Below are 13998 nucleotides of genomic sequence, written 5' to 3'. Positions count from 1 at the left end.
TAGAAAATGTCCGTAGTGGAGATGAGGCCTAGGAGTGAAGGAAGAGCATGGCTGCAGCTCGATCCTTGGTTAGGGTCAAGCATTCATTTCCCCATGAGTGGGTTTTGCTCTGTTGGTAGGTGTTGACTCAGGGGAGCTGGGCCACAGCCTTGCTTCATCCATAGATCTGTAGCAAAGGTGCATGGAACAGTCCTTGCACTCGGGGAAGCAAAAGGATTGATAGTGTGCTTGGCCCCTATATGGGAACATAAAGTGGGATCCTTGTGCCTTCTGCCCCCTCCCCTTGGGCACCTGCCCATTGCTGGGCACAGTCAGGCCAATACTGTTTTTCTGCATTGTACAGGATATTTGTAAAAAGCTGTGCATGCTTTCTGCTGTACCAGCGCATGAAAATGAGCCAGCTAGGCTGACCAGATAGCAAGTGTGAAAAATCAGGATGGGGGTGGGGGGGGGGTAATAGACGCCTATATAAGCAAAATATAGGGGGGAGGGATAGCTCAGTGGTTTGAGCATTGGCCTGCTAAACCCAGGGTTGTGAGTTCAATCCTTTAGGGATTGGGGTAAAAAATGGGGATTGGTCCTGCTTTGAGCAGGGGGTTGGACTAGACGACCTCCTGAGGTCCCTTCCAACCCTGAGATTCTATGAAAAGCCCCAAATATTGGGACTGTCCCTATAAAATCAGGATATATAGAGCCACCTGTGAGTGATTAACCTGATTAAAATACATATTAATATTTCATTCTTCTTGGTGCCACTATTAAAATACATAGTAAAATTTCTGGATTCACTCTGCTCCAAAACCCACTATTTTCAAATCTTCACCAGTGCAGCATCTTAGGTTTGCCTGATGGCAAGCTGGACCAAGCCCGCTGTTAGTTTACAAGCCCATTAGGGGTACAGCTCTCTGTTTTGAGCTGGAGCGTGCCAGTACAGTTCTTAGCATTATAATGCTGTAGATAAAGATTGAAAAGACCTCTGTGTTTGAGCCTGTCCCGCAACACAGGACATAACAGACGTTAAACTGATTTGCATAATAGCCAAAAGGCCAAGTAGTACTCATTATGTATATATACACACACAGTTTTGAAAAAATGGGCACAAAATTAAAAAACATTTTGAGCTGGCCTCTCAAATACTCTCCCAGTATCCATGATCAGCTCTCAATTGTGACATTTCGTACCCCCATGAACATGCAAGGGTGAGTTAGGCATTGGATTGGTGTCTGTTTAGGACTATAATGTCCTGATGAAAAAGCTAAAATAAAATCCAGGGTAATAACTGACTTGGAGCTGATCTCCATTCAGTGTTTTCAGTACCAGTATCATCTGAAGCATGAAAGCAGCTGAGCTGCTAACCGTACAATTTTTATAACTCTAATAACAGATCGGTAGTCTCAAGGTAATATTTATTTGACCTTTCAAAAGAATGCAAAACAAACTGTACAACTCTGCCAGAAAAACTGCTGTAGACTTGAAAAAAATATCATATTTACTTGCCCAGCCAGAAGTCAAAGTGAAAGGTCAAAATGTATCATCTTGTTTTCTTGAAAAATGAAGAGGAAAAGTAAATCCATGCTTAATAAAAAGGGATTCAATCACTAATAGTGTGTAACTATTTGGAAGACCTGAAGAATAGAATGTGTAGCATCATTTTAAAGTTTATGTTCCAAACTTTAAACTCTGCCTTAGACTGTTATTGTTATTTATTCATATTACCATAGTGCCTAGGAGCCCCAGCCATGGACCCAGACCTCACTCTGCTAGGAGCTATACAGATGCAGAACAAAATGATGGTCTCTGCCCCAAAGAGCCAGTATGTGCTAGACACAGCTGTAGGGGACTCCCAAAGGAGCTAGTGTATCTTCTTGATCTTGGGGTCCTGCCCTCCAGGGTGGGATGTCAGCAGCAGGGTTTGAATCTGGCACATCGGGATGTTAATGCATGGGTCTCCACTGCATGAATTCAAAGATCCAGCTCTGTTAGCTAAGTCTATGTTAGGCTCATCAACCTGTATCTGTGGCCCAGCCAGCACTAGAAGCGGACAGACTGCTACACTGAGATGTTACAAGAGAGGCCTCAGGTTTGTTCTAAACTATCTCAGTAGGCGATAGCTGTAACGGGGCAGTTCACTATTTGGGAATCACTGGAGAGCAGGAACAATCTAGCCATCCCCTCCCCCTGTTCACAACCCCTACACAAGGAGCTGAGCAGCAGATAATCTGTTGTAAATATACTTCTCCTCCTGTTTTTTTTAAACTGCAAACAGAGAAATTATTATACCCTCCTGTATGTTTCCACGTGGTCTTTTAGCTGAGATCAAGAGCAGTATCAGTAACATACCTTCTGTGTCCTCCTATCTAGGAACTCTTTCTTGCACTTAAAGGAGGCTGCACTTCTAACTGCTAACTGCTGTGGTCCTCTGATCCAAAACACAGTGTAACCAGTAAAATGAAGTGATCACAGATTTATACTAATACATAACTGAAAAGCAGATTCTTAGAAAATTAGCTTCCACTGAATAATCCCATGTCCAAAGTTCTTCTTGCAGTCAGTTGTTATTGTTTTATTTTAACTATTTGTTTCTTTTAAAAAAAGAGCTGGTGGCATTGCTAGTTAACAGATGGAATTCTGCACAGGTGTGAAGAACTGTCACTTATAAACTCTATTGTTAAGGAAGATCAGGGTTTCAGCCCAGTGTGTGCTGCTGAAAATCTGAAATGTCTTAGTGTCTGGGGGTCTGTGAAGTCTACAATTTGACTATGAATATTTCATTTTTTTTTTTTTACAGTTCAGTGCCTGTTTCCGTTTCTAGGACATAGCTCAACATGGGACTAATGAATTATGTAAAGTCAGTCTGCTAGTGTATTCTAGAGAAAAGGACACAGTGGATGATGGCGGGTGCAGTTTTATCAATGTTACACGTGATATATTTTTGGTGGTGAGTGACTGCATATCTCTATTTGTGTTGCCTTTAAGATCACAGACAGACAATGAAGGGAATGTAACAGCTGAGTCCGGCACGGGAGGGGTGAGCATGGATACTGCTCTTTACACTAAAACTGGACAGCCTGGTCTCGAAGACCTTTCAGGTAGGTCCTGGAAGATGTCTAGGTAACTAATTGTGTGAATTGTATATAATGAATGAGACTGGGCTAAATGAAGTTTGCTTCTCCTCTCTTTAGGGAGCAATTTAACATATGTGGTTATTCCTAATGCCTTGTTTTTGAAGAGTTCTAATATTTGGTCCTTCAGAAACAGAAACTGGGTAAAGATCAGATTTTGGACACCAGGGGCTTAGTTCTACAAGATACTGAGCATTGAAATCATTGGGAATTGAGGGTAATTAATATCTTGCTTTAGCACCTTGCAGCAGACATTCAGCATCTTGCCAGATTAGACTAAAATATTCCTCAAGAACCCCTAAGGAACCATGTACCTGATATGTTTTCCATTTTTTAATATATCAGACTTCAGAGACTGTGGATTAGATAAAGCTCATTCCTTTGGCATTTTGCATTAGTTTATAACTTTGGGGAAATCCCAACATTGTCACATTCTGTCTGAATAATTTGAGAAGTAGTGTACTTTAGCTTCAACTCATGTTTGCATTTCCCAGATTTAAAACAATAGGTTAACAAGCTATTTCTTGTTTTGAAAGTTTGGAGTTTTGGCAATTTCTCATTCATCATAAAATCATCTCTCTACAGCATTCATCAATTTGATGACTAAATTAATGGGAACACTCCCATTGCTGCAATGAGAAATATAAAACCAATTTTAATTTACTGTGTCTATTGAATAAGAAGTGTGCTGAAATTGATTGGGATTAAGATGCTAAGGGTTGTAAAGTAATTTCATGTGTTGTGTGTATTCTAAAATTCCTGCCACTGCCAGGAATAGCTGATAATTAACAATACATGTTCACCAAGTGAGTTTTAGCAACAACATTGCAGTACAAATGTGAGTTGTGCTTGTAAATCTTTGATGTGTCTCCACCCTCCATCCTTCTTTCTGTTTTTAGAGAACTGTGTGTTTTTGTTTATAAACTAAGTTTGTCTTTAACATGTCTCACAATTGAGGTATCACTGTAGAATTCTTTATCTAGTTATTTTGTGCATTCTCCAGTCTAATGTTAGCTTTGGAACTGATCCTTCTGCTTGGGAAGTCATGTGGCTATAAGCTTCACAATTGGATTAATTTCATATTTCAGTTTCATATTAATTTCATTATATATTCTGCCTTTGCCACATTTATACCTGCATGCATGCATGCATGCTGGCCACAGAACCAAGAGGAAGAGTCATTGGGGAAGAGGAGAGCAGCAGGAGTGCACGTATGCACATATCTGCATATATAATTTATATGTAAATGCATGAAATATTAAACAGACAAACAAATGGCATTAGGAACATAGTCCTTGTGAACATTCCTGCAGTGATACATAAATATAGGAGGCAGTGCATTGTTGGTTAGAATAGGGGGAACAAGCATTGGGCTTCCTGAGTTTTCTCAATAGTGCTTCTTAATCCGTGTGTTATCTTAGGCAGTCCTCCCAAACTCTGTATATTATTTCCATTTTACAAATGGGTAAAATGAAATATATATCTCATTTTACCCATTTGTAAAATGGTAATAGTATCTAGTTTACAGAGGGTTTTCAGAGCTCTTAATGGAAGATAATATTTAATTTCAAATATTAGTATTTTATTATGCGTGTTAGTTTAAGATCCAACAGTACACAACAGCAGGACAATCTCTATATCAAACAGTATGGATCCAAAGAGGAAATTGTTTAAAGCCAAAGTCAACAGATAGTGGTATTCAATCAAGGAGCATTAATGGAGAACAGACAAAACAGTTCCTCAACTCCAAAAGAGAGGAAAATTTTAAGAAATAAATAAGTCTTTTATGTCTCTTGTTTTGTTCATTCATGCATGTAACAAACATTGATGCTAATGAGTTACATGTGTATGTGGAGAGGGAAGAGTGGAGAGAGAGAGAGAGAGAGAGAGAGAGAGAAATGGAAGTAAACAGTTCACAGACAATATATACAGAATATTCATGAAGAAAAGAATCTTGTAAAGAAGGTGATTAACGTCTTAAGTGTAGTCTAATTGGATATTTTCAATGAAAGTCAATATAATGTCTTCTAAAGAGCTTAAAACTGGTGTCTGAATATGACTTTCTCTTTGGAAAAACATTGTCACAATTTAGTTTTGTGAGTCTCAAAGCAAACAACTTTAATTGCTTTTACCTCATCTAAGCCTCTTGTCTGTGCTCTTAATAGCTTATCTAGAACTTGCCTTCATAGTTACAAAAGAAATAATCTGTGGAAAGAGCAGATATCAGCCATAGTCCTAGAAATATTATTTTTAAATGTTCTTTAGTGTTGCGATAATTTGCAGATTAATGAGTGTATAAAAATGTTTACATCCCAGAGACTCTATGGCTTAGAGAATTGAGCTCTATTAAGTTTCTATTTCCAGTCTTGTCAGGTCAGTAGTAATGAAGCCGTAACTATCTGATGGTTAGGTGGCCTATGTGAAATGCATTATTGGCATCAATCTGGTTCCCAGAGAGCATCCACATCATGGAAAAACATCACTAACATGGACAATAATTGGCCCCTTCTTGTCTATCTCAGAAAGGCCAAGGGCTGGATGAACATGAAATTACTTTCTTTTCCCTAGAGATGATCCCTACAAGTCAGAGCTGAGGCAGATTGGTGGAGCAGCATAGGACATTTGCACTGATGCCTTGGAGGTCTTCATCCTCCAGAGCTAGCAATTTGGCACCTTGCACAAGCACTAAATTTACTTCAAGGGTTGAGAGAAGCTTTCTTAAAGAGCAGCAACTGTTTGGAGGCTGTTTTCAGTCTTTACTTAAATCAGAAATTTTAATTTTAATGTGTAGATTCTCATCTGAACTAACCATTTGGTGGATTAGTTCAACTCAGTTTCATGGGAGCTTTTAGGGAAGAAGGCTTCACTTCAAGAACATGCAAGAGTATTAAGACTGCACGATTATCAAAAATAGCTAAATTTCGGTTATGAAGCATTTTGCTTTTTAGCTGTCTGTTGTAAACCTTTTGAATGAGCTCATTGCCTGCTGTGAAATGATCCTAGCTAATTAGCAGGGTTTTTTTTCTTCTATATCCTGTGTGGAGGTTTTCTAGTTCGGTTATGCTCCATGCTGACAGCAAGCACCTTGGTACCATTAACAATCATAAGTCACTTCTTTTTAACACCTACGGAGCTTTTAAGTAGATAAAATATATCTGAGCTAGCAGTGAAGTGGTTATGAATCAATTTCAGAGGACAAATAAGCAAAATAAATTCCACTGAGGCCACTAGGAGGTTTTATAGAATGGAAGTAGATTCCTTTTCTGGTCCAAAAACAGGGAATATGCTGTTTTCTAATGGACCATCCTGGGGAATTCCTTAAGAATTTCCTTAGGGAAACAAAAATGGCAATGGCCTTGAGGATTCAAGTAACATATCAATGTGTTCTTGACTATTGCAGGTCTAATTTGGAAGGTTTCTATACTGTTATACGCTAATTCGCTTCTGGAACATGAATCATGCTGACCTGAATTTGTTACAGCCTGCAAGGGAAATTAATTTGAGTTCCTACGAAAAAAACAGAACAAAACTTTCTCTGTATCATAATGCATTCTGGTGACCATACCTCCTCTGTAAAGCTCATTTACACAAATGAAATATCAGGATGAAGCTGGGCAGGCTGCATTTGCTGGAATACCTGGTACATCATTCATCTGTGGAGCAATTAATAGACATGGTTTAGTTTGTTCCCAAAACAGCAGCTTTCTAATAATGAATTTGATTTATTTAAAATGAGAAAAGGATATCTACTGAGATGATAACCTTGCAAAGAACAGTCTTCATCAAGTACGTGGTCATCATGCCAGTATGGGAGGGATGGAGTGGACTGCCATATGCTCTAACCATTCTGGCTATTAAGCAAAATTGTACCTGGGAGGTTTGAGTAAAGTCCAATACAAAAATATTTGATTACTTTATGGTTCAAAGAAAGCCCATGAAATGAAGTTAACAATGCAGCGCTATTCCTCAGTCTGGCCAAGGCAATGGAAAACTCCTTGCAGCAGCGAATGAAATCCTACATCATATTTAGTGTGGGATATTAAATAATGTAAAGGCAGGGATTTGTGCTTGACTCAGAGCCGTGAAGAGATGATAATGCATGTCTTTGCTATTGCTAATTAATGTGGGCTAGTTCTTTCCTTCTAAAGTTCTGTTGTTTCATAGGGGAGGATCCAGAAACTCGACGATTGAGAACCGTCAAGAACATTGCTGATCTTCGACAGAACTTAGAGGAGACCATGTCCAGCTTAAGGGGAACCCAGGTCTCTCACAGGTAGTGGCATGAATTGCTTCTTTATTGAACAGTGAAATAACTGTGTTCTTATATTACCTGTCCCAACTCTGGCTGGGTTGTGCCCCTGAAAAAATGATTAACACTGACAATGGAGGAAATTAAGTTGGCTAAGCATTTATTGTTCTTTTTTCTTTTACTGAAAGCACAGCTTCTGATCCTTGTTTAGTATTTATCAAGATTTATGAAGAATAAGTGGTGGTGGTGCAGGGAACAGGATGGTTGGATATAGAAAAATAGTCATGGAAAGAGCAATGCTTGTTAACTACATTAGGTGGTGTTTGAATAAAATTATGCAAAGGTTACCATTTAAAATGTTACTTTGGTTTAGTTATGGGTGACTTTAATGCATTTCCCTCCCCAGATCTATAATATGCTGTTTAAACAAGCAGGTGAACTGTGTTTGACCTACTTGATAAAGTGCATAACTTGAATTCCTAACTGGTCTTTGGACAAACAAAGCTTTATAATATTATTAGTGATGCGTATGTACAATTTTTTTAGTAAAGCAGTATTTAGAAATCTCCAGTAATATTTAAAATATGCTCAAGATAAGCAAAAGCTGTGATTACATTTGAACGTTCTATGAGCTGTTGTTTTAAATGTTCAACAAGAGGCTTAGGAGAATATGATGTTTGGCCGCATGAAGGGCCTGATCCTGTGAGGTGCTCAGCTCCCTCAATTTCAGTTGACTAACGATGCTGAACCCTTCATAGGATGAAGCCCTAAATGAGCTCAGCAGATGAAGGTTTGTAGTTTGGCTAAGCCAGTGCCAGTACCTCCACAGATGAACTCCCAGTGCATCTATTCTGCTTTTAAAGTCTCAATTAAAGTGACAGCTCATTATGATTTAATTACTGTAGCCACAGGATACTAAGGCCTGCTCATGGTTCCACAGGATTTGTCATGCTGTGAGTAGCCTGAGCCCATTTAGTCCATTTTAGCCAGAGTCCAGTATAACTGAGGGTAACAGTATGTATATTCAGCCTGAAAGGAAATCGGGGTTGGTTTGGGAGAGGGAAACTGCAGCTCTCGAGGAGGAGGAGAAAATAGACAGCCTATATTAGCATTTGTCATTGAAGGGAAGCAATATACTCGCCTATATAGGCATGAAGAATATAGTGTACATTTGAGCCTTAGAAAATGTATTTAGTGGTCATGAGGTGAAATTGAAAATCAAAGTACTGTGTAAATAGATACAAAATCCTTAAGTTTGGAAAAACATATGAAATTAGCCTAATTTTTATATAACTATTTTTCCCCTTAAATCTTCATTGAGAGAGGCAGAAAGATTGTTAGCTATCTTGAGCATCTCCAAACGGATAGGTTATTTTGTTAATGCAGCTAGAAAGGAGAGAAGGAATCATAAAAATATCTGCTCAAAATCAAAAGTGGTCTTTTTATCAGCTTAAGCCTCCTGCCTGGAATGGTGACAACATCAACTGTGGGTTAGGTTTGACTGAAAAAGGAAAAGTTGTGCTTGGATACTGGGAAGAACCCATGCCAAAAATGAATAAACATACTAATAAGTAAATAAATAAGTAAATAAATAACCCCCTCTCTTTCTGCTCCCTTCCCCAACATAACACTGATGGCCTGGCTAAGGAGACCCTTTATTTTTAAAGTAGTGTTGTTAAGGTGTGTAAAATACATGAAGAGATTTGTTTTAGGCAAATGCTGTTAAGTGTGTCAACTGCAGTTTATACCTTTGCCGCTATTTGGAAGTTGCATTCTTTTATGATGTATGCAGTAGCATGACCTGAAATCTAATGGTTCTATACCATGTCAGTGAAGACTAAATCAATTGGGTTTTTTTAAGCACATTGGAGACCACGTTTGACACCAATGTCACTACTGAAATAAGCGGTCGCAGTATTCTCAGCTTGACTGGAAGACCAACACCTTTATCGTGGAGACTTGGGCAGTCCAGCCCCCGCCTTCAGGCAGGTGATGCTCCATCAATGGGAAATGGGTATCCTCCAAGAGCCAATGCCAGCCGCTTCATCAACGCTGAGTCTGGGCGTTATATGTATTCAGCGCCTTTGAGGAGACAGCTAGCATCCCGTGGTAGTAACGTTTGTCACATGGACATCTCAGAGAAGGGCGGTGATGAAATAGATCTTGAAAGCATCAGCATGGATGCCACAGGCTATATGAGTGATGGCGATGTTCTGGGCAAGAATATAAGGACTGATGACATTACAAGTGGGTAAGTAAAAGTAATTTGGCTCTTCGTGCATAATGGAACTGTGCATTTTTCAGTCTTATACTGTTGCTTTAAATTGATCCATTTAAATGGCTACTTAAAGGTAGCAAAGGGATTGTGCCCATTTTTAATGGGAATATGGAGAGCAAGCTCTCAGCCATACTTGAATGAGTGGTGGCTAGAGTCTTACTCATGCTATCTCTATCTTCCTTTCACACTTAAATCAGAAGTTTCTGTGATTAGTTCTGAATCTCTTGAATCTGCCAGCCTGACCTAGAACTCTTATAGGAAGAGCCTTTCCCACGGAAGCTTGGCACCTAAGGTCTGGACAGAATCTCAAATTGTTAGACGTGTTTGAAAATGGTGGGGGGTAAAATCCCAACTTTTTTCAAACTTCGACAAAATTTCCGTTTGAGTTGTAATCAAAATGTCAGGTGAGGAAAAAGAAAGGATTTGTATTTTAAGTGAATTAGTCACATATTTCTAGTAAATGTCGCAAAGTGTGTAAGTAGCACAGGTTCTTCTCTCTGGCGCCATTTTCAGGAAAGCATTCGTATACAGCAAATCATTTAATCGTGTGCTTAATTCTTCTTGAAGTCAGTGGGATTTTGGCACATGATTAAAGTTAAGCAGGTTTTAGTGTGTTCCTGAAAAAGAACATACTCATGGGCTGCTTAAATGCTTTCCTGAATTAGGGTCAATGGTTGTCAGATGTTTGCTGCAGTATTCAGTGTCCCCACAAGATGGTGAAATTGTGGCATTTTTTACATTGCAACTGAAAGTATTTGCTGTCTGTGGATCCCAGTGATTTCTCTGAACTTGCAGTAGAACATCCATGTGTTTTCAGATCACCAAAGGGATGTGTTTTTTATATTTCAGTGGATGGGGAAAAAATGAGTATGCAAGATGCAACTTAAGGAACAAGTTGTTGATGAAAATGCAGAAATTCTAAATGATGGACAATTTTTAAACTTTGCAAGATTTTATGTCAATATTTTAGCATTTCTTTGGCTGGGAAACTCATTTTTATGTAAATACATCAGCATTTGATTTATGTTATAAAACTCATGATCATTGATGTGAACATGATAATTTTTCTATACCTAGTCTTTTCCTTTTTTGGCAACATTACATCCTTTTTTAAAATCTTTAACAGTTTAGTATTGTTTATAGTAGCAATGGCTTTGTCACAAGATTTGGAGCCTCTTACTGAAACAGAAAGCTAGAATCCAGCTGTTTGTTTGCCAATATGCAAACATTATTATGAAACAAGATTCAGCAAATTTAACCACAGAGGACCCTGGAAACCTCCAATTCACTCTGTTCTATCAGAGAGTTTGGAAGTTTTACTTACATTTTCTTTTTTCCTTTAGGGATCATATACTAAAGAATCCAATGGGAAAGCTATTTGGAGACGTAGTAAATTCTCTATTTTATGTAAGGAACTTTTATGTGCTAGTATACAAAGACCCTAAAATCACCCATGTTTACACAAAATAAAGCAGCTTATACCTTTGTTTTGCAGTGTTTATTGTGCTAAAAGTTACCACTCTTTCCTCAAGACAAACAACCTTCACCCCAAACTGGATTTGTAAAATTGACGAGAAGAGGAAGAAAATGATTTTGACTATTGCTGGGGTCATTATAAAAGACCCTAGTGCAAGATCTGTGTGGGTTCTAGACAGTGAATGTAATTTGAAGGGAAGGGCTGGTTTTAGCTATATAACTGAGAGAAGTTTATTCTCATATGGTAAAATACCCCTGTGTAGCGGGAAGACCGACGTCACCGCCTTAGTCCTGCTTGGGCCGTATTTTGAGAATTTAATTGGTGCATGGGTCTAGTGCTGGCCCTCTGAACATCTCATCTGTAGCAAGTCATGGATTATGATAGGAGTGGACAGTAACAAGTTTAAGGCAAAAACATCTATTCTCTCAGGTTATGCCTGCTGAACAGTAGGGTAGGCCTGTCCAGTGAAAAAGAATGACCTTGGTAGAACTGTGGTTTTCTCTGTCTTTACACCTTTTTCACAATATAAATGAGCCTGTCTGCAGAGAGCTGTCATGGTTTTCTCTGTCTTTACACCTTTTTCACAATATAAATGAGCCTGTCTGCAGGGAGCTGGCATGTGTTCTGGACCATGAGTATAAGGCTACTGTGTGTGGCTCCATCTAATGTTTTGCTCAGGAAGTTCATTTCTTTTATCTGAACTAAAAATTGTCCTCAGCAGAATCATAAGCTGATATTTCCAGCTTCAATACCTCACATTCTAAAAGTTCATCTTACAAACAAGGATGTATTTATGAAAGGAAAAAAAAAGGGGGGGGGGGTTTGTTTACGGTCCTGGATGTGCATTTCCAGAGACACTAGTGACTGTAGAGATCTCCACATATCATTTGTTACTTTGTACTAACTGGTCACCCTGCACTATATAGTAGTGAACCTGCTGAAATTCAAAAATATAACACTAGCCTTTAAAATATTGAATAACAATCTAGAATGGAGCTCACAATGCAATACACATAAAATAATACAATAGATTAAAATTTACCAAGCATTTCTCTCATTTCAGGTATCTCAACATAATAAGTACCAGTGGTAGCATGGCTGCATAGGCCAGTAGAGCAGCCATTAAGTACTCAGTAAGAGCTCACCTGTTGTATGGATATTAGAGAGACAGACTGTGAGACAGGACTCTTATCTGCTACAATTTTTCAAAAGGACTATGGGATCATTGCCTTTCACTCGGACAGCCAACCAAAGACTGATAGAAAGGACCTCAGTTTCAAGCATAGGACCAGAAGCATGGCTGTATATAAATGGCATTTTCCTTTCTAACGTATATGTGTCCTTAATGTAGTGAATCATGTATGCTGCCCTTGCTGACTAAAATATGTTTTTATTTATGTGAGCACTGCAGAGCCAAAATAGGTATGGGAGAGTGAACTGGACTCTTTTCTGGGCCACGTATCATTATTTTAATGGTGAACTAAGTTCCAATGGCAGAATCTTTATTATTGGTGATGTCAGAGCCAGAAAGACCAGGTTCACTTTGAGATAATTTATCAAGTTTGAGGTTTGAGCAGTTGGGGGGAAAAAACCCTACCATATTTACTTATAAATGTGTGCACATTTGAAGTTTGAGCAGTCACAGAGACAATGCAGTACCACAGAATGCTGACTTTGGAGACACTCTTTAGAATATAATCGCATGGGAAGGTTTCATCAGAAGGGAGGCAATCCTCCAATACTGCATTGAAATTACAGCATTGGATATGATCCCAGGACCAACTGGGGGACTTGAACCTTCTGTCTTTGAGGCGAGGGTGTTACCCTCAGTGAACCCTGCTGACACCTAATAATGCTGGATTGCTGTCTTCGGTAAGAAAAGATTGTTTTGTAACCTCAGTGTCATGAGTAATCTTCCCTGATGTGAGTTATTCACAACAACAGAAAATGGGATAGCAGTGTATCTCAGTGGGACAAGGGTAATATAGGATTTAGAAGTGAGAGAGCTTGCTTGTAAAGACAGCATTGATGTGGTTTGCTGCACAATGGCTCTTTAAGATAAACTGGAGGACAAATAAGCCCAATATTTTCCTAAGTTATGCTACAGAATGTGGAAAACAGCACAAAAAGGCATTTATAGCATGAATAGCCCTTTATTAGTTGGTATACATTTCACTTTGTCATTTTCAAAATTGCTGCAGTGCTGTAGTTTGAAAAACCTTGGATCTGTGTTTTTATTGGCAAACTGATAGGAAAGGAAGCCAAAATATTTGTTACAGCCAAAATAAATCATTTTAGCCCTTGGTTCCTGAGGCTTTCTTTTAAATGCACCAGGTCATGGGAAGTTCCATTTTTCCTGCCTTCCAGTTCTGGTCAAGAAGGGTTCTGGCAGAAATTAGTATTGATTTCATAAGGTTAGAAAGAGTGCCATTCCTTATGGCCTGATCCAGCAGAAAAATATCTGTGGTCTCCCAAACCTTTGCTAACATAGGAAGACCACAGGTGCTGGATCTGCAGCAGGCTGACCCATCCAGGTAAGAAATTGACTTCTCCTGGAAACCAAAAAGTTGACAAAACAAAGCAGCAGTGGAGAACTTGAATTTTCCTGAAGCGGGGAGCAAACAAGATTCTGTATCACACTCCTCGGTTATTAACTCCTATTGGCTGTGTAGCTCCAGGCTTTTACAGGCCTTGATGTGAAATAATTCGTTCCCCCTCAGTGGGCTTGGAATCATGTAACCTGTCTACTTCAAAACCAAAGCAGTAATTTTAGGGAGACTTTTAACTTCTCCCAGAGCTGAAGAGTGCTATTAACTGGAAAGGGCTTGTGACCTGATGTGAGGATCCACAAGTCTTGAACCCAGATCTGCGA

General features: G+C 39.0%; 1 protein-coding gene across 5 annotated transcripts in view; it reads left to right on the top strand.

Moving 5' to 3' along the window:
• NAV2 (neuron navigator 2) overlaps positions 1–13998 on the top strand; it is a 678242-nt gene that overhangs the window by 531161 nt on the left and 133083 nt on the right. For all 5 annotated transcript variants that reach the window (XM_073347852.2, XM_073347851.2, XM_073347849.2 and 2 more), the window contains 3 exons: positions 2977–3089; positions 7287–7395; positions 9233–9622. In XM_073347852.2, the coding sequence (XP_073203953.1) occupies positions 2977–3089; positions 7287–7395; positions 9233–9622 (612 nt within the window). The remainder of the gene's footprint in view (positions 1–2976; positions 3090–7286; positions 7396–9232; positions 9623–13998) is intronic.

Source organism: Lepidochelys kempii, chromosome 6 (assembly GCF_965140285.1).
Source record: "Lepidochelys kempii isolate rLepKem1 chromosome 6, rLepKem1.hap1, whole genome shotgun sequence".
NCBI lineage: Eukaryota > Metazoa > Chordata > Testudines > Cheloniidae > Lepidochelys > Lepidochelys kempii.
This window is presented reverse-complemented; position numbering and strand designations above follow the sequence as displayed.